The sequence below is a fragment of the Ptiloglossa arizonensis genome, chromosome 8 (assembly GCF_051014685.1).
Source record: "Ptiloglossa arizonensis isolate GNS036 chromosome 8, iyPtiAriz1_principal, whole genome shotgun sequence".
Classification (NCBI taxonomy): Eukaryota; Metazoa; Arthropoda; class Insecta; order Hymenoptera; family Colletidae; genus Ptiloglossa; species Ptiloglossa arizonensis.
The window spans coordinates 7,110,177-7,132,172 of NC_135055.1; the positions used below are offsets into that span (position 1 = coordinate 7,110,177).

General features: G+C 34.7%; 2 protein-coding genes across 3 annotated transcripts in view; both read right to left on the reverse strand.

Moving 5' to 3' along the window:
• The window catches only part of Rab32 (RAS oncogene family member Rab32), a 46,719-nt gene extending 29,797 nt beyond the window's left edge, over window positions 1-16,922 (reverse strand). The window contains exon 1 of the mRNA XM_076318144.1: window positions 16,798-16,922. Coding sequence (XP_076174259.1) covers window positions 16,798-16,800 — 3 coding nt within the window. The 5' untranslated portion in view covers window positions 16,801-16,922. The remainder of the gene's footprint in view (window positions 1-16,797) is intronic.
• A 751-nt stretch (window positions 16,923-17,673) lies between these two features.
• Window positions 17,674-21,616, reverse strand: Cog1 (conserved oligomeric Golgi complex subunit 1). Of its 2 annotated transcripts, XM_076317889.1 has the most exons (10): window positions 21,425-21,616; window positions 21,088-21,255; window positions 20,722-21,007; window positions 20,456-20,657; window positions 19,973-20,389; window positions 18,979-19,885; window positions 18,626-18,905; window positions 18,350-18,559; window positions 18,165-18,208; window positions 17,674-17,940 (listed from the first exon to the last, which is right to left on the reverse strand). In XM_076317889.1, the coding sequence occupies exons 1-9, from the start codon at window positions 21,559-21,561 to the stop codon at window positions 18,188-18,190; spliced, it is 2,628 nt and encodes an 875-aa protein (XP_076174004.1). In that variant the 5' UTR covers window positions 21,562-21,616; the 3' UTR covers window positions 17,674-17,940; window positions 18,165-18,187. The 2 variants fall into 2 exon arrangements, with proteins under 2 accessions (XP_076174004.1, XP_076174003.1); XM_076317888.1 differs by lacking the exon at window positions 18,165-18,208.
• Between the last annotated feature and the right edge of the window lie 380 nt (window positions 21,617-21,996).

The window sequence follows — 21,996 nt, forward strand, 5'->3', positions numbered from 1 at the left end:
TCCTCCAAGGGACAATTTTCCACGTTAAGTGGGTTCTGATATCCCTTAGTATAGGAACTCGAAAGTTATAATCTTTAATATTGGTGAATTCCACATTACTCGACACAGTTATTTTCTCCGGATTCTCCGAAATAATGTCAGTGGCGACTCAAGATTGGTAGATAACTCGTGACAATGTTTGGTGAGTTAACACAGCCGACTCTGATCCTCCAAGGGACAACTTTCCACGTTAAGTGGGTTCTGATCTCCCTTAATATCGAGACTCGAAAGTTACAGTCTTCAACACTGGTGAATTCCACATTACTCGAGACAATTATTTTCTTTGGATTCAATGTCGATGGCGACTCAAGATCGGTACATAACTCGTGACAAGTGGTGAGTTAACACAGCTGACTCTGATCCTCCAAGGACAACTTTCCACGTGTAAGTGGGTACTAATCTCCTTGGTATCAAGTCTCAACAATTACAGTCTTCGACACTGACGAATTCCACGGTTCTCGATAATTATTCTTCTCCAAGGAGGAGTCTGCGGAAATCTTTCTAATCGAGCTGAGAATGCAAGAGTTTGAATTATACAGAACTCTGACAAGCCCCGAGTATAGAAAACGTCACTGGTGTTCTCTGTTGAGTAGAGTCTTCCGTGATAATCTCGCGTTGACTGCACGGACAACGATACTTGCTGTCGAAAGCGGTAATCAGCGATGTCAACGATCGAGGGCAGCTGAGTCAACGGAATAACTACACGAGATGATCCCCGATTCTAATTCCTGGTCGACGATAGCGCCAACGCTCGAGATGAAACTTTACCGGACGTGAATTTCGTGAAACGAGTTCGTAGAGTGTGCGACTGGTGGGCGCAAAGTCCCAGCATTTATTGGCCCGGCTTAGCCCCGGAACGTTATCGTTCGCGACGCGTTATCGGTGTCCACGTTGAAAAAAAGATGCTTAGGCGCCGTGCAGCCATGATCGCTTTTCGATGCGCGCGCGGAGATCGGTGAACACGGCGTGGATCGTGACAGAGGCGCGTGGCCCCTTTCTCGTTTATCTACATAGAGTCGGGCCTCGTAACTCGCATCACTCGTACACACGAAGTTCATCTTCCGTTGCTGATAAGAGAAGTATTCGAAAACACTGATTAGCGGGTTGAGTCGAGTGTTGACAAAACGTTGAACGGATGAATCTAGGTGATCGAAGGTTGCGACCAACCGATGTTTTTCAAAGATTCGTCGGTGGTTAAATGCAGAAGCATGGGACCAAAATAACAAAGAGGTTTATTTCGAGAACAAATGATACAAACGTGAATACTTTGAAGAAATACTTGATTCAATTCCACTTGAATTTTTATCGAATCACTCGGATACGTTTTATTATTTTTATAAAATTCAAGTTGCGAACGATATATGCTCCAAGTACAATAAACATGGATCGAGTTTCTCTGAACTGTGTTTATAAATTATGTTATTTAAATTCACTTTTTATGTAACATTTTTACTCGTATTTATCTGAATAGAATATATTACTTTGCATTTAACATATAGTAGCACGAAGAGTTATTCAAGAAATAGCAGAGAGGAAGAATGAATAATCATTGTTAATTACTCTACCCTGAAAAACAAACGGATGGCTGCGACATAGTAGTATTCGAAAACACTGATTAGTGGGTTGAGTCGAGTGTTGACAAAACGTTGAACGGATGAATCTAGGTGATCGAAGGTTGCGACTAACCGATGTTTTTCAAAGATTCGTCGATGGTTAAATGCAGAAGAAAGGTAAAACTTGGATCGAGTGTTGAAGAAATGTTACGTGGTGGAATGAATCTCGAAAGAAACTTGTTGATCGATGTTTATAACGAATTGATCGATTCCTGAGATGTACTATGTGGTTAAAGGTAGGAAAGATTTCGATTGAGTGTTGAAGAAATGTTGTGTTGAGTGTTGTAGAATGAATTTCAACAAAAGAGTGTTGATTGAATGCTGTGATAACAATGGTGATTCCAGAAAATGAATCAATGGTTGGATGCCAAAAGGAAGATAAGGTTTCGGTTGAGTGTTGATGAAATGAATCATAACAGACGTGTTGATCGAATGTCGTGACAAGATGGTAATCCGAGAAGATTGATCAGTAGTTGAATGTAGATTGAAAACAAAGTTTACAGATGATTGTTGATGCAATGTTGAGTGGGTACTATATAAGAGGAGGTTAAGTGTAGAAAGAAACTAAAGTTATAGTTGAATAACTATATAACTTAGTTAGAGTGTTGTTTCTTGATTGGAGAGATGAAAGTTGATGGAAGTTTAATTTGATACTGATTGAAATTTTGGTTTGAATTAAATACCGATAACAGAAAGGAAAGAGTAAATTTTGAATTATAAATTTATTGTGGATTCTATTTTGATAAAAACTCGATCAGTGCTGATTGAATATTAAATACACAGTTTATACAAATTTGTCGAAATGTTGAAATATTTATTGTTGTTACAGTAGAATATAAAAGAAATCTGATTAAAAACTTGGTTGGTTGGAGGACAAAGAAAATGAAGGTTAATCTGAAACAAGATTACGGACTGTGTTTGATATTAATAAAAGATTGACTACTGACAAGTGAAATCGTAAATAGTCAATTGAGGATTGAGTTGAGTGTGGACTAAATATAAATAGGTCCATACAACCGGTAATAGTATACGATACACTTAGCGACAACCATTATTACAAGGAACAATAATGATAATTTGAAGAAACGTATATATTCAGAATGTCTACAAAACCTTTGTACTCCCTAAATTTTCGAAAGCACTGTTACGAACGAAAAAGTAGAAACACAATACTAATTCTATACCTGCAACCAGTTCCAAGAAATTACAAACTCTGATTCTCTAACCTTAGGAAAAAAAACATGGTTTACCGAATTTTCTAATTTTTACAAATTTTGTACAATATGCAATTATTTTTCGACTATACTATCCTTCGCCTATTTTTCATCCACTCCCAAGTCACGTATTTTATCCTATATATTTTCCTATTTTCTTATACCCTTACCTTAAAAAAAACACAGTTCACTCAATTTTCTAAATTTTTACGACATCCGATTATTTCACGACTATACTGTCCTTTATCCAAGGCATTCTCCATCCGTTCTCAAATCACAGGTTTCGCGCTACATATTTCAAAACGCGAGAATCAACTGTCACGGTTCATTGCAACCAGTATCGATTTCTACGGAAGCGAGTGTCTAAGAACCGGAAGCCTTACGTGTTCCCGCGTTTACCCGTTACCTGTGTACTCCATCTAGACGCAATTGCTTCGTCTGGCCGATGAATTCAGAACCGAGTTTATCGTGGATGTTGTCGCAAAAGTTTCGCCACTAGAACGAGAGCTCTCGAGTTGCATCAGTGCGATTGTTTTTCACTGCATCCTCTTCTTGGTATCGGAAGAGGGAAGCAGAAAAGAAAGAACCTCTCGAGAGAATAACAAGGCGGTCGGATCGACGCGTTCACCACTACACACTGAAAAGAATTCTTTTAGAAGAAGAGTGGATTCCATCGATCAGAATTTCCATTCGACTGACAACTTAAATATATTTTCGATACACCTGACAGCAGCACACCTTTCCTTGACGAACGAAAAGAAACTCGTGTGGATCTGTTTTTCACGGGTAATATAAATAAGTAATGTTGTTGGATCGTGATGGGTCTTGGGGTCGTCATTTCTACCTTTTGCGTGCAATAATATTCTGGTAATCACGAAGCGATGTATGGTATTCCTGTTACTACTGTGCCAATATAGGGGAAAAGTAGAGCAATATTTATAGTAGCAGAGTATAGTAGTGTAATGTAATGTTGTGTAGTAACGAAGTAGAGCACATTAGTATAGAATAGTAACACGCTACATATAATATAATATAATAGTACACTGTTAATACTGTGGTAGTACTGTAGTGAAGTAGAGCAATATTTATAGCAGCAGAATATAGTAGTGTAATGTTGTGTGTTAACGGAGTAGAGCACATTAGTATAGAATAGTAACACGCTACATATAGTATAATATAATAGTACACTGTTAATACTGTGGTAGTACAGTAGTGAAGTAGAGCAATATTTATAGCAGCAGAGTATAGTAGTGTAATGTAATGTTGTGTGTTAACGGAGTAGAGCACATTAGTATAGAATAGTAATACGCTACATAGAGTATAATATAATAGTACACTGTTAATACTGTGATAGTACAGTAGTAAAGTAGAGCAATATTTATAGCAGCAGAGTATAGTAGTGTAATGTAATGTTGTGTGTTAACGGAGTAGAGCACATTAGTATAGAATAGTAATACGCTACATATAGTATAATATAATAGTACACTGTTAATACTGTGGTAGTACAGTAGTAAAGTAGAGCAATATTTATAGCAGCAGAGCATAGTAGTGTAATGTAATGTTGTGTAGTAACGGAGTAGAGCACATTAGTATAGAATAGTAGTATGCTATGTGTAGTATAGTAGTGCATTATAATAACTTAATATAGTAGAAAAATATGGTAGTTTGCTATAATAATATAGTAGAGTTCTGCGGTAGCGCTCTTCAGTAACTTAGTAACATGCTATAACATGTGTTATGATATTGTATAGTTGCAGATTATTATAATAGTGGACTATAATTGCACAGTGGTAATAATGGAATATAGTACTTGTATTATACTATTAGTACTATTATACTAATAGTATATATTAGTGCAGTTGCATGGCAGTGCACAAATGAACGTAAACAGCGGTCGTTGTTATTTTCTATTTATCGCAAAGATAATCGAAAAGATTTGTTACATCGATCATCATCACCGTCGAATCTCCTAAGCGATAATAAATCATTGTCCTCTACGATTTCATGGATTCCAAGTAGATTACGCGCGAGTCCCTTGAACCCTGAAGGACCTGCTATAATTTTTTCATGCTCGTCCGATTAGACTTCTCTAAATGAATTCAATAATTTTCTACAATTTAATTCCAACGAGACGCGTACATGGTATTCGAATGAAATTATTTTTATTTGAAAGTGTAACGCGTTACAGGCGAAATTGAACGTGTAAAAATAAAAGATTCGATGAACATGGTGAAATACTTTCCCGAGATTCGAATCATTTTTATTTGATTTGTTTTATTCGTTAATACTCTTTCGTATTTTATCGTCTACGAATTATCATTGTTGATATTTCATCGACGTAACGTGCACCATTTCTCGTCAGAATTCCGTGATAGAAAAATTGTAATTGGCTTCGAAAACTAACCACGAAATGATGTACAACTTTCGATAATTAGTGTCGTACCTTATCGTTGCACGGTTCAACGGCCTAGGAAACTAAAACAAGGAAAAAAGGTATCGCGGAGTAGGCAAAAAAAATTGTCGTCGAAGCACGAGTCTCGAGTATCGTCAACTCGATTAAGTTGTTGACCACTGACATACTTAATCTTTATTACCGATTTGTGGCAATGGGAAAGGAAGAGAGCTGACGAAACGTTTGTTGTAGATTTATGTTGCAACGTTTACACAATATGTGGCGCCTGGACAAGAACTTGCGGCAATTTATCTTTACTATTATTTTTTATACGAAAATTGTCCCAAATTGCCCATATTTTTTTAAGTTAATCGCAATTCCTTAATGAACGAAAAACATATGTAATCATATTTACGAAACTGATTGCAATTTAACCGACAGTGAATTATATTATATTTCACAAAAGAATGTTGCTGTTGTTAAAATTTTAATTTTAATTTTAATTTAACTTTTATATTGTTATTATCGTTAAACGCGAATATAAAAAATGAGGTAAATGCATAAATACGTAAAAAACGAGGTTCTCTTATAATGATATTGTCGCAACCTAACTTCAATATCTGTACTTTTGGAATGAACCGAAATGTTTATCGAAAACGATGTTGATATTTAAATAATTTATGTCGAATCGAAGTAATATTAGGTTAGTAGCAATTTAGCGATTATTTAAAGTCACAAAATGAAAATGGATAATATTAAGCATTTATTATCAATGGTAAGCATATACATTCTATAATTAGAACATATGAGTCGAACTGATTAATCCCACTTTCTGTCGAGGAAACTTAATTCTCTTTGCGTTTATGTTGAGACTTGTGTTGTAGGTTCACAATCCTTGATGTAAAATTCTAAAATTGGTAATTTCATTTTTAGATTCGAAGATTAGCTTCGGTCATAGCAATAACGTATTTTCTTTCTCAAGAGAAACACTGTAAGAAATTTAAGAATAATCGCCATTATTCTGAAATTCCGCTAATCGAGTAACAAATTCAAGTGGTTTTAGGCGGGAAAATTTGAGAGCAGATATAAAAGAACATAAAAATGTTCTTAATGTTCTCAAATATTTTCAAACAAAGTTATAAGAAAGCTAACCACGGTAAAATCTACACCATTTCTATTCCACCATTTCAATCTTATATTTTACCTGCAAAGTAAGTCGTGCAATTTTACAAAAAATACACTTGAAAATTCATAATCAACGGGTTATTAATTTTCAATTTTCTTTCATATCGAAAGTGAGTTTATTTAATCGAAACAGTCAACAATTTTCCACGATTGACAATTATTGCCACGGCTGACACGAATGGAATTTATCACTGTTCATTTCAACGATAAAAAAAAGAAAAAATTCCTCGATATTCCACGTTATTCGATCAACATATTGTTAGCAATAGTTACTATCATCGGCACGAGCCAAAATTTCCAGTAAAATCACCGATGATCATTTACCGTAAACAACAACAGAATTGTTAACTAAGTCTGAAGTTCAATCAGCGAACGAAGGCGCCACTTTTAATCGTGCTTTATTATCAACGAGACGGTTCACGAGACACGTGAAAAATATAAAAAATCCGGAGGGACGTTTCTACGAAACCAGAATCTAATATCTTCGTTATTAGCGTAATGTTTTCGCGTGTAATAGCGATATTTACCCGTTAAACGTTCGATAAGACCACTTCCTCTCTCAGAGACAGATGTGAACATTCCTCTATGAGGCACCACGCGACCTTTTCAGATATTTCGTCGATAGTACTCTGATGGACTAATTGTCCGATAACGGAACATATTTATCGAACAAAGACGACGAAACCACGAGCCTCGAAGAAAAATAACGAATACCAAGAGACGGGGAAGTGGGGTAGTCGATGATGAACGACAGTCTACTCTGAAAGCGGTAATTACCGCTTTCGGTCGTTAATTTCAGTCGCAAATAACGGCAATCGACGTTACATCATGTAAATCGCGCGGAGGACAGACGACCGTGTAATCGCAGTGTTTATTCGCCACGAAAATAACGGATATTACAAAAGGAAACGTGGAAAGAGAAGATTTGTGCCGTGAAACGGTTTCAAGCATGAAAGCTTGACACGATTACGTTGTATGATAATAAGGACGAGTCTCCGCTCCCCAAAGGACTAGAAACGACGACAAAAACGAAACAACGGTATTGATGTATCTAACGTTGAAATACAATGGCACTGTTAATCGATGTATCGTACAATATTTACTTGTGATTATAGAAATGGTAAATGCGATATAAATTTTCATTTTTGAATATAAATACTTTGATGCAGAGACTGTGGATACGTATAGATGGAATATGAAAATTCTGAATAAAGGATACACCAATTGTGTACGTAAATATAACTATATCCACATTATTTAGGTGTACGATAATTTTAGTGCGAATATAGTAAATATAATTGTAACGATATTAAGCTTGTACAGTAAAATGATGTATATCGCAGGAAATAATTGAAAGAAACTTTTGCCTTTTGTAAAATTGTGACTTTATTACATTCTATTCTTATTGTTACACTCTATATTTGAGTCCAACGATAAGTTCAGGATTGAGTTGGATCAGGTTTTAAGACAGCCTCGTTTGTTTCTTCATCTTGCATCTGCAGAATGCAATTCTGTTCTTATGTAATATTTCATTCGATAAAAATAATATATTATACATTTTTAAGATTCTTCTGCTTCCACAAAGAACTACTTGAATCCTCTATCAATCATTGACAGACATTAATGGTGCTTTGTCGATAATCATGGCTAAGGCCCAGATTCGAGATTGCACCATTATTCGGGGTCAAACTCGATAGGGAGCGATAGCGACGGAGTCAATAATCTAGAAGACCGAGAAGTAAATAACGATGACTTACTTTATTCTAATGTTTCGATTCATTGGCTTCCGATTAACAGCAAAATGTACATTGACGATTTGGAACTTACGTAGCGAGAGACTTTTAGTAAAATCCATTTCGAATACTCCAGTTTCATTTATAATTTCCATCCAACCAAAATAACAAAGGGGTTTATTTCGAGAACAAATGATACAAACGTGAATACTTTGAAGAAATACTTGATTCAATTCCACTTGAATTTTTATCGAATCACTCGGATACGTTTTATTATTTTTATAAAATTCAAGTTGCGAACGATATATGCTCCAAGTACAATAAACATGGATCGAGTTTCTGTGAACTGTGTTTATAAATTATGTAATTTAAATTCACTTTTTATGTAACACTTTTACTCGTATTTATCTGAATAGAATATATTACTTCGCATTTAACATAGCACGAGGAGTTATTCAAGAAATAGCGGAGAGGAAGAATGAATAATCATTGTTAATTACTCTACCGTGAAAAACAAACGAATGGCTGCGACATAGTAGTGTAGTACGTTCTTTGGGGTATTAGCGTCAGTAATGGCATGGAAAGAGGCTCGGTCCAATTAATAGCGATTTACAAACGGGATGTGCCAACAGTTGCACGCCTCGTTAAACGCACTTATCATCCGGATTATGGCATTATAATAAGTATTTTATTATTAACTACAACATACATGTGCGTTGCCACATTAATTATATTTTTACACTGGTCGAAAACGAATCTGGAAAAATTCTTCGCGCGTTGAAAATTCGATTGAAAGTGGAAATGTAACAACTGTAAAAAGATTAATGAAATAAAGGAGAAAATTCATGGTTGCTGATAAAAAAAAACAACGAATCTTCCCGTATAAATAATATCGGTAAAACCAATTAAATTTTAATACAAACAAATTGAATAAAATCAATCGAATTTTGTGTGGAAATAAGACTGATACAACTGCAGAAATTTCCCCCATAAATCATAAAATTGAATACCGATCGAAATTTACCATCATTGTTTAAATTCAATTTGATTTAAAATCCTCACGAAATTTTCAGTAGTAAACTCTGTGTTTAATCGTACGGCAAATTTTCCACGTAATTACGCGAACAATACATACACATAATGAAACATCTTGTATCGATTTGTTTGTTCTCAGATGAATGGACTTTGGCTGGAATAATTTCGTTCAAGCCTAATTTTCAGACTTCATCGTTGGTATCAGCGATACTCATCTCGACAACTGATACTGAATGGAAATGTAGATCAATATCGTTTATGCAACAGAACACCAGATTCCTATCGGTATGTAAATATTTTTAATTGTTCGTTAACATTTGTTATTGTCATTGTTATTGACAAAGATCGATCAACTTGAGTCTAAAACATGCAACCTGTCCACTTTCTCAATTTCGGTCCCTATTAATTCGTTATAATACGTTTCAAATTTATAAAATTTGATTTTTTGTCTGTATATTTGTTTTCACTTTTCGAGTGAAAATAATTTTCTTCTTTTTTTTCTTTTTTCTTTTATTCGATTTATACCAAAAATCGATTTAAAACTGCAAAACGTTTAAACGTGAATAAACAATGTTTGTTAAAAGTATGTTTAATATCGTTCTACTTTTGTTTCATTTTAAATCTTGAAATTAATTTAAAAAATTGTTAGTTACAATTATTTGCTTGAATTAATCTTAAATTAAATTTCAAAACTTTCCTTTCTGAGTTCAAGTAATTTTTGAAATATTTCTTGTCGAGTTCAGTGCAATTGTATTTGAACGAACAAAAGGCTCCAAAAATTATTGATCGATTGAAAACAAAATGACGCCAGGAAAATGTCATCAGAGAAGAATGAATCACGAGCATTGACGCAATAACAAATACTTGAAGATCACACAGTAGCGAGGTTAGTCAAGCGATAACGATAAGCGATCTGTCGAAATATTATTTTCTTAAGCTACTTTCTAAACTGTCTTTCGTGAATCACTTGATTCTTTTTTTTCTTCTCATTCATTACGGGTCAACTACACGAAGAAGTATACTCTTTTCAGTATTACTCTTTCGTGTTACTCTTTTCAATTATAAAAAATTACTAACATTAATCGTACAACAATAGCGTTATTCTTTTCGGATACTTTTCTCTACTGAATCTTTCATTTTGCTAACGAAAAAAGAATCTTTTGTTGATATAAAACGATGTATTAAAATATATATTACAATTATTCCTTAAGCCTATCTGAATCTAACTATCCCAGAAGGAACAAAAATTTTAAACAATTTCTAACACTGGAAACGATCAATGTTATTAATAGTTTACATACACTAACAGTAGAACCTCGATAAATGTAACCTCGATGATTGCACGGGAACCTCATTTATTGCAGTCTGTTACAGCGTGGTTGCGTAGCAACGAAAGAAGCTAAAGGTGGAAGGGATAGTCGCTTGGCAACTAGCGAAGCTAGAGATGGAGCGAACAAACATAACCATGGTGGGGGTATTGTGTACGTGGACTCCTTATTAAATTCGTTACCCCGATAAGTGCACGATTTACCTAACCGTCGTGCCTTAATTTTTTAAATCTTCCTATAATGTTTACACAATATTATATTTAATGAGACAATCGATAAGAACAATTTCTTTTCACTTTGAATCAGTTATATTTGTTTACATCTCTAATTAAGAAAACTATTCGACTCATTCTGAAGAAGTCTGTTTATTCCTGAATTACATTATTAACGTCACTTCCTTTCACCCTTGAATCGATCTGAATCTTGAATACTTGCAACAACTTTGAACTAGTTCGAACCACTTTTTATGGTGCAACGTTTCTGTTGGCTGTAAATTAAAGAAAACTATTCGATTCATTCCGAAGAAGTCTATTTATTCCTGAATTACATTATTGACGTCACTTCCTTTCACCCTTGAATCGATCTGAATCTTGAATACTCGCAACAACTTTGAACTAGTTCGAACCACTTTTTATGGTGCAACGTTTCTGTTGGCTGGTAAATTCACCACAATTCGACCTTTGTCATCGATTATTCCAGGACTCCGTGAATGTGGGTCGGAGTCGTAGCTCCGTCGTGAGTGTATTCCACTTCGAAAAGTATTTTATCGACTTGCAGCCACATTTCCCTGCCAGTCTTGGATCCGGACCGTAAAAATACGACGTTCCGAGCGCGCGAAACTATTATATTTACGCGCGGTCCATTTCACGCTCTGGGACCAATGGGATTAATATTGCCAGGTGTTTTAAGAGCACAGGAAGTAAACTCACTGTAAAATGTTACGTATCTCGAATATATTAGACACAATTTATCTCCTTGGCGAGGATTGGTCGGTTTTATGACAAATGAAACAACAAATCGTTGAGAATTCTCTAATCATTATTGCCAAAGAAATATGAACAGTAATCTGAATTTTTGAATGAAAAATACCCGTTTGGATCGAAGTTAAATTTCGATTCGAATCTGATCTTCAAAGTGAAGATTTGGGTTTACGTTTTATACGATTGTATTAAAATTACAACGTTTATTGAACAAATAGAATTGGAAACGACTCTACGTACAAAAATGAACCGAAAATCCAAAATGAAATTTTCTCGTACGAGACCCCGTTTTCAAGATAATCGATTTCGAAGTCTTGCACCGGATGCGCCGAAATATCCGGTAAAGGTGGGACTTTCCGCACATGCGCAGTTACGCATAGTTGTAAGATCGTTTTTCTCAAAAACCGAGCTACGAAGCAGAAAATGTCGGTCCCACGGTCCCAATTTTTTCAATTAATTTCAAGATTTAAAATGAAGCAGAAGTAGAATGATATTAAACATACCTTTAACAAACATTGTTTATTCAAAACTCTTTGTTAAACAAACTTGTTTTGCAGTTTTAAATCGTTTTTTGGTATAAATCGAATAAAAGAAAAACAAAGAAGAAAATTATTTTCACTCGAAAAGTAAAAAACAAATATACCGACAAAAAATCAAATTTTATAAAGTTGAAACGTGACCATGGAATGATATAATAATATCGGTAAACGAATTAATAGGGACCGATTATTCCACGTTTTCGATTCACTTTTGAACACAGAATCACTTCCAACTTAATTGGCTCTTATGGAGGAATTTATATCAGCTATCGATCAAGGAGCGTCGATTACTTTGTTCTCACGAATGTTATACGATCTAATTACGATACGATTATCGATACCACTGTACGTGACGGTGTTTTAACGATTACCAATTGTTACATGTATTGCGGTAAGCAAACAAGACTGTACGCGATAAACAACATTGATGCGTCGATAAAAGGAAAAAGAAACGTGTGTAAACTGAATCTACACGATGTATAGATAGAACGGAATGGATAAAATTACAGATTGAAAACGAACGCTTGACAGTTGGTTTGACGTTGATTAGAAACGAACGTGCCATTTTGTGTATTTTTAGGGACAATGCACGGATCGAACCTGGTCAAGTCTTCTCCGTATCAGAATAACCACGAATCCGATCCGATCTGGGTCACATCGAAGAACGAAACATGATCGTGCCCGTAGCCTCGCGTCTGCTTGATATGGCTGAGTTTAATCCGATAAACAGGAACAGAACCTTACGAAATGAAAAGAAAAACGCATGGCGATGAAACAGGAACGCGAGGTGTGAAAGTGTCTATTTCTTTGATCGATTTTTTTCAACCTGTCACCGGTTATATAATTTACGTGTTCCGTATCCAAGAATATGATGTCGCAAGTCGTTGAACCTCGTTCCGGTAACGGCTGTGACGTCGCGTGATCCAAAATCGTGTTTCCGTTTAAAAGAAAAGTAGATGGTCTTGCAATCTTGTTCAAAAGATACATTGAAGAACAAATTTCACACGTCGAAAGTAAAATAAATTCCTCTCGGTGTCAACTATGGTACAATGATGTTTCAGTGATGTTCAACGTGACTCACTCGGTATATCAGGGTGAAACGTTTAAGAGTATACACGAGTGTTTGTATTGCCCTTAAAGATATGGAAATATTATTAAGGAAAAAGCGTGGTTCGAAGGTGCAGATATACCAGTTAAGCAGCAAATTTTCAGGTCACTTGTTTCAGATTTAAAAACTGAACGCAACAACCTGTAACATTATAGTGTTTATCAATCGTTTTATTCATTGGATTCTACATTAATATTATGTACATATCATTACCGAAGAGAGCCAAAATAAATAGCTTATTTATAATAGCTTGTAAACAGCAATGCGTCTCTGAAGAAATTAGAATGATACGGAAAACAAATATGCTACAGTTGTTAAACTTCGATGATCGATATATTAATAGAAATAAATGTTATACACGTTCTTCTGTATTAAGAATTTTCCTTTACGTTCTACTATGTTGTGAAGCGTCATTCCTAGAGAGCGCGCCCTCTACTTTGAAAAACACTGAACTAACGTTCGTAAGGAACAGGCCACAGTAAATAGCGCGAGTGTGACCGACGAAGGTTAAGAAACGATCGGAGAACAACATGCGAGAGGATAGTTCGTACGGTGTGTTCGCACGTATCGTTTCTACGAAAAACGTCGTCACAGTTCAAAGAATCAGCGGTTTTGTTTAATCACACCGATCAGTGTAGTGATAACAACGATATCAGATTAGTCATCGATACGGGAGCACCCTTATCTTGTCGTTCGGTTGGACGCGACGATCGAACGAATTTCAAGACTTTTCCATTCATCTTGTTACATACACACACGATGTTACGACGACGTCGTCGACAATCTCTCGGACCGATTAAACGGAACACAAAAGCTCCTCGACGATTATCGTGACGGCGCATCGTCGCGATAAACTTTCCCGTCGACGGGTGAAAGCCACGTTGAATTTTCCACTGTGTTTCCCCTGGTCGAGTGTATTCTTAAACCCACGTGAGAGAATCAGCGAGGGTAACGAACTCGCGCAGCAATAAAGTCGCCGTGTGTATCAACGATGGAAAATTAGGTACGAAATAGCGATCGGTGAGAGAATGACGCCGATCTATTGCGGACTTTTGCCGACCGCGGTCCTTTGTCTTTCCATTCGATCGTGAATCGCCTCGATAGGGGCGCCACACGTTCCGTGAAAGCTTGTTAACCTTTCCTGGATCTACGTCGAATCTCTTTCTACATCTCGATCTGACCCTTGCGCTCGAAAGTCGCAGCGGTCCACTCGAATGTCGGTTAATTGTGAAACATCGGGTTATTTGAAGGTTATGGTAAAGAAAAACATGCAAACGTTGGATGTGCGTTATAAATGATGTCCAAAAGATCAGGATAAAATCTATTGGAAAATATCTTCTTCGATGGAACGATAATAATATAAAGAATTTTAGTTTATTTGAAAAATTACTTGGAAAGATAAATATCTAAATTTCACACATTATACAAGCTGGTTCATTCTGAGTAACTTAATATTGTTACTTTTGAGTGCAAAACAGATGGCGGGAAGAAGTCACTTATTTCGAGAGCCGTATTGTTGTAATCAAGAAACCTTGAATTCAACTATATGCGATGACCTTAAATAAAAAGATCACGATAATTTGAAGAAAAATAGAAATACGTTGCATTGTCACGTTAAATGTTTATTTTAAATAGTATCCAAAATTATTTCCATTCGATACATTTTCGAATAAAATCGACACACGATTTAATTATATTTTTCAATAAATTTGTGCAATATTTCATCCAATTGTGTATGTTACATTACATGCATATAAGCGAGCTTAAGACCTACATAAAAGAATGAAGAATTTAAAACACCCATTTCTACATATTATGGACTAATTATTCTCCATTGTTTTCTTGAACAATTTTTATCAGCTCCTAACATGTTATACTGACTCGTAGCAAGTGCTGTTATTTCCCAAAATTTATCAACCCTATCGAACAGTATTACACGAAAGAAGAGAAAATTAATGAGGCGCACGTTTGTAACGACCGTTGCCAAATTACCGAAGACGTAAATCGTGTGCGTAGGAAGAAAAATGTTACTAGGTAGCTTACGGTCCACTAATGAAAAGATGTTACCAATAATAATAATAATAATAAAAAAAACAAAAAGCAAATAAAAACCAACCAAGCCACAAACGAAAGTAACTCACTAGCAAGATTCACTTTCTTGTTAGCGCAAGACGTCACTAACCAGAGTGATCGTAAATGACCTTATGTAATGAATTTAAAAAAAATCTACTTTATTCCTACAACGTGGAGAAAACTGCCCAAATTTAACACGTTAATGCGTCTACGGACAGAATTCCATACAGGTTACGTTTAAAATATTATACATTTCTATTTTAAAGAGGTTATAAAAATTAGTTAATTTTATTCTATCTACAATCAGAAAAGGAATACGACTTGTACCGGATCTGTGACTCGTTATAGTTTACTGCAGAACAAATTCTTGAGGGATCTCTAGAGTTACTTAAATGTATATTTACACTAAATTTGTATTAATTAATCTTCCATTTTCTTAAACAGAATCTGTTATCGTTCCTCCGAAGAAATGATCAATCGTTACCGCATTGCAACCTTTTCCGCTCAATATCGGAAGTGCAAAGCATTTTTTGTTCTCGCGATGCGGCCCGACGTGTAGTTTGGCCTTTGTCCAACAGACCGTCATTTGTTTTGACCCCGACGGTGGTGATTTTGCCGTGAAACGGTAAGAAAGAACGTCTGTCGGCTTAACTGCCTCCTGTCGATCCGTGTGTTGACCTCTTGCGATTAATCAACGTCAAGTTTCATAATTAATTGGTATCGTATCGCGGAAAAAACAATTTGTACTTTGTTTGCGTCTGTTTCGCTGAAAAACAGTATCGTGAATTGTTTATTCTTTTCGAATGGAATCGAGTGATTTCGATAGTCTTTTTCACAGAAGGCGCATGCGCGAAAATAATCCGCATATCGTTCAAACTTTATATACACTTGCGCTTAAAAAAATCTATTAAGAACACTCCTGTCTTCGATGCATGCAAATGAATCTACCACGTCTTTTCATGGCGTCACATTCGACAGATGGAATATATTACAATCAGTATGAATGGATTGTAATCCGTCGACAAATTTTCGTTTCTATAAATTCCTTTCTTTGGTGTATTCGTACACTTGCTTAGTACAAATTAACGCGGGAAAAATATAAAATTTAAAAAAATATTGTTAACGAAATCACACACTTCGGCTATGTTTTAATTTAAACACATCAATATTTGACATAAAAAAGAATCTCCATGCGATAAAGATCCCCTATTATCGGACTCTTTCACCATAGATACTCGATTTACGGTTAAAGTTATGGCTTCACCGTAAGAACTTTCTTGATCTTGAAAACGCAACGAGAAACCTTCGAACATTTTTGCGCGGACATAAGATTCGAAATCGAATTTAAATTCTAAATGTATCGCGCATAGAAATAAAGAATGTCACGATGCAAAAGTGAGTCGTTTTTCAGTTCCGAGACTCCACCATAGCAGACGACCCGCACCGCAAATCCCAAGGTAGTCTGCTAGAGTTTGAAAAACAGCGCGCGAAACGTCGCATGCACCGATCCGCGTGCTTTCCAGCAAGCGGTAACGTAAATTAAAAAATTTTAACTCACCATTTGATGCTGATAGGGATTCTGATTGTTTCTGTGGTACTCCTGAAGTTGAAGGGACTCGTATCGTTGTTTTTTCTTCAAGTGGGAATGAGAACGTCTCACGACCGATATCACCACAGCTGGGCCCATCCGGCCATCTTGCCGTGTACCAAAACGTGTACTACACTGCGCTGGCGTATTTTACTACTCACCCCCCTCTCACGGCCCTTCGTAGTCGGTAATTGCGTAACTGTCCGCGACACTTTCAGCCTCCCTGTCTTTATCGTTCTTTCAGTAGACGCCGTCTCACCGTCTTTCTCGCACGTTTGTCGCTATAAATCGCCGGCGGCGCTACGAACGCTGTGTAGATTTTGAAAAACATCATGTGTAATTTTTGGGTCGATAAATGTTTAAGAAACTTTAAACGATTTACTTTATTATACTTTGACGAAGTAGTTTGATTTATTATACAGCTTCTCATGTTGTCGTTGTATAAAGTCGCGTTTGAATTTGTATCAACGTACTAAAGTTTGTTGTTTGATAGTGATTTCATTAAGTACTAGAATCAAGGAGGTCTTTCGTAAATATTGATTGTTTAAGCTGATTAGTTAAATGTTTTTTTTCTAGTTGTACTTTGTTTTCTTATGGTGAATTGTGTAGCCGATCATACGTGTCGGTCAATGATATTCGTAAATTAGTTTGGAAACCTCTCGTTGGCGTCACTACTATGCAGAGCAACCTAACTTTACATTGGTTTTTAAAATGTAGAAAACTGAGAAACGTTGTTTACAAAGTTATTTTTATTTTAAATTGTTTTATGTTAATTAAAAATTACGTTGTATTAATTGTTCGTAAAATTGTTAATAATAATATAGATCTGATAACGAAGAGTTAAAGATTGTATAAAACTTTTTATTCGATGCTGACAGTATTGTCAAAAAGGCAATCTTTGATAATATGATATTTACATAATATATATCTAGTATATATATATACATACACATCAAATTATATTTACAACTTATAACGGCAAATGAAATAAATAAATTAACTACTACTAAACCAGTCGGAGCCCATCGCTCCGAAAAATGCAGCTGCTCCAGATTTGATTGTAGCTCCGGCAGAATCGCTTTTCGTGATTTCCTTACTTGTGACTTTTTTACGCTATAATATAAAGAAAATAATTTTCAATATTTGGCACTGTTTCTATCAAATTGGCAGTATATCTAACCACGCAATCATTATTTATCATATACAATTCGCGTATACAATAAATTGATGCAACTAAACAAATTATGTATGTAACATACAAACAACGCAAAATTATTTGTAGTGTTAAAAATTAGTTGTGTAACGAAAAAACGCGGCATGCAATATCATTTTCTTACCGCAATCAATTGCTCGATCTATCTTATCTGAATGCTCTGGCAATCTAAGAGTACAGATGCATTTATATGAAATAAATTTTTGTAAGCGTGTGATAGAAGTGATTGTGTAGAAGTGAAATTATATATTTGAATAAAGATTAAAAAATGCATATTCAGAGTTTAAAATTTGAAAATATTATATCCACCTGTGTTTTTTCTGGCAACGTTACGGGCATTAGAGGCAAATTTCTGGCTGGAGTTGTTACAGTCAAAGGTGGAAACCATGGTGCACCATTACACAAAGCCAGCACTGAAGGTAAATCCGATTTCACACCTTCGGCGTTATTATGTTCGTTACGTGTACCCAAAATTGAATGAAGTTGTTCCAAGTGAGGCACTAAATTTCCTAGTATGAGCTAGAAAACAAATACAAGTTGAAAATATCCTGCAATAAACTACTTTGCAATTCTCTAAGTGCTCACCAGAGATCTCTGAATACTTTTCTTTACATTGGTGTGGATGAATGGATTAAAGACATCATAATCAAAAGGATCTATTTTAGATAATACACTCTCGCAAGCCTTTGTTGATAAGTCAGATAAAGATTTATTATCTCGTGGCACCATAAGTAAAGTGGCATATTTAATATCAAACAACACCTGAAAGGCTTGTTTCTGAGAGACATGTGCATTGTTTAATATAATTACATAGTAATTCAATAATTCTGCAGCAACGTCTTCTATAATTTCATGAAGCACTTTCCTGAAATTAAAAAATAAATGTATATGATTCTGCGTAATGTGTGACAAAGACTTAAATATAATTAATAACTTACTTTGGAAGAGTGTGTGGTATAATTTTATTTAAATCTTTACTAATTGCAGTTAAAAACTTTTGCAGTTGTATGGATGGTTGATATGGCACTAAAATTTCAGACTTTATTCTTTTGCCCTCTCCAAAGTCTTCTTCAATGGTTACTTTTTCCCATTCTGAAATAACTAAGTGTATTTCAAAACCATTGAGCGGTTCGTCGGATATATATTTTTGCCTGTGTTCACTTATTTTAGTTTTATATGAGCTAGCCCAAACTGACCACACGGAAATGCTTTCTTCTTTCAATTTGTCACAGATTGATTGCCATTTAATGTTCGTGATAGTTAATCCAGGTACCTTTGACAGTGTAAAACACTTATTTAGATTTGAACCTAATGTTGTCAATGCCAAAAGGAATCTTGCCATCACGATAGTATTTATATCACGCTGACCATATTCGGGTTTGTTATTAATGCACACATTTTTCACAAAGCTTATAAAATCTTGTATCATGCTGGTGCTGATCGTTTGTAAATGTTCCTGGATCTCTACACGATCAGAGAATGTATTCGAGATTAAAGATATATTAGTGAATAAGAGATTTTCTTTTATGGACATCACGCGTTCAGTCTCGTACAAGTATTGTTCTAGGTCCGATAGCAGAGCGTGCAAGTTTATATCAAAATTCTCGCATAACTTGAGAATATTAGGGGAATATCCTTTAGTTTTCATCAGTAGAGATCTTTTATTATCTAGTCCACCATTTTTGCTAAGCTTCTGAGGAATATCGCTCGGAGAATCCTTCCAAACAAACCATCGCAAATCATGTTCTGGATACTCAAATTTGTCATGAACTACTTTAATCAATAGCTCTGTTACATCAGATTTTAATGCAGTCATAGTTTCTATCCACTTATCGTTTATAATATCTGATGAATTATTAAAAATTATATTACTTCTAACAAACAAGTAAAAACAAAAGATGTATCTATATATTTTACATTCACGTTACGTACTTTTAGCTCTTTGAGATATAATAGGTTGGAAAAATTCTACCCAAAAGGTTATCCTTGGAAGAGAAACTTCTTCCCAGATTGAATTCCAATTTTCAGGTAGATTAATACTAACAGCTTCCTCACGAACATAATATAAACCTTTTATGGATATTATTAGATTTAAAAGTTTTGTAACTTCATGATTGCAAAATTCAGCAACCCATTCCAACCAAGATTTAATACTTTTCTGAAGATCTGGTAGAAGAAAGTTCTCTGGAGTATCTTGAACAAATGGTTTGTGTTGTTTGGTTACAGTTGGAAGAAATTCCTGCAGTAATTCTTGGTTCAAATCTAATTGAGAAAGCAATGAATATGCTTCTTGATCTTGAATCTTTGTTATATACTGTAAAACAAGACCTGCAGATCTGTCTTTGGTATCTGTAATATTCATTTAATATGTTATAATACAGTATATGTAAAGTAAATAAATGTGTAGCTACTTACTTATGAAGCACGAATAAATTAAATTTACTGTTTGAATTAATATTTCAATACACAATTTTATTTTGTTCTTAACACTGTTGTCATTTTCATCTGTAACAACAGATTTAATGGCATGATTGCGCATAGATATTAGCATTTCCAACAAATCTGAGAATGATGATCCGTTTAATAACACCAGCGCTGCCAAACAATTTGCTACAGTCTAAAATAAAAATAACAAGTTTAATATTGCAATACATAATAAATATGTCTAAATTAATACTAACCTCTGAGTGTACATTTAATGATTGTAATATATTATTGCATTCGTTAGATATAATATTTTTAAACTGACTAATAACATCCCATTGCTTAGAGACAATTTGATATTTCGTTGACAGGTCTGCACTTCCGACTTCAAATAACAAACTGTAGTTTATGTGCTGTGCTACTAAATACAACTGTGTGGCAAATAATAAATTCTTAGTTTCAATATTGGACCAAATATGTTGTGGTATATCCATCAAGATTTTTAATTGGATAATAACTGAATCTTGAATTCCTTCTAACTTTCTGCGAGATAATGGCACACTTTAAAGAATAATTCAAATAATAGTTGATATATATTAATTAAAAGAAAAAGTTGTAAATACCTATTATTCTCATTTTTAACTGGTTCTATTTTAAAACCAATAAGATATTTTTTTTGCAGTTCTCGAAATTTATCTTCAATACTTATAATCCGTGCAATAACACGTTCCGAAGTTATTTTCATGTTCCTAATTGTGTCTGCAGCCAAAATTAAATCTCGATACCTTTCTCTGAAAATATTTAGTTGCTCATTGGACAAAATTTAGAAAGCACATTAATAACGTCTTTTCTTTAACAGTATTTTGCAAACATTCCATAAACATAAAAACATCACTTTATAAAAGCAATTATAAAAGTCTAAAATACTAAATCATTCTAAATGCTTCAAATGAACTTTACCCAACTAAAGTTCTAAGCTCAATTTTCTTTCTGTCACTTTCATGTTGAATTTTCTTTTGAATCGCCTCGATTTCTTTGATCGTGAAATTTTCGAACAGTTTATTAATATCCAAATCCAAGTAGTTCGTTGTTGTCATCTTACTGACAAATTGTGTCCACGTATCTCAAGTTCGATGTTCCCACGTAGTACAAAATCAACATAAACGTATTTTGCATTCTTATCATTTGTATTCTATGGAAGTGTTGACGACGTTTGGTCGCTAGATAACGCTACATTCGTTTTCTCCGCTTCTCAAGTGATAAATTAATTGCCGTATCAATTTCATCCTATCAAACTATTTCATAAATCAAAATTAATTGCCACGGTAATTTATATTCGATTCGTAGTTTGTATAAATGAAATGTTATCTTCCAAATATTTAGAGAAAGTAGTAAAGAAGTAAATTTATATGTAGAATTAAAAATAATCGTTCAAACGTAACGATTTTAATTTTCTTTCGAACTTAAGTTCTGTGTAATGTTTCTAATCATACTGTTACAAAATTATGACAAAATGTTTATTTTTGGCGATG

Excerpts from the sequence above, each read along its gene's own strand:
- Cog1 (XM_076317888.1), bottom strand. The coding sequence starts at position 21,561 with ATGACAACAACGAACTACTTGGATTTGGATATTAATAAACTGTTCGAA. Across the intron at positions 21,256-21,424 it reads GAGCTTAGAACTTTAGTTGG|AGAAAGGTATCGAGATTTAA; the intron begins GTAAAGTTCATT and ends AAATATTTTCAG. Across the intron at positions 20,390-20,455 it reads AATTTATTCGTGCTTCATAA|ATACCAAAGACAGATCTGCA; the intron begins GTAAGTAGCTAC and ends TGAATATTACAG.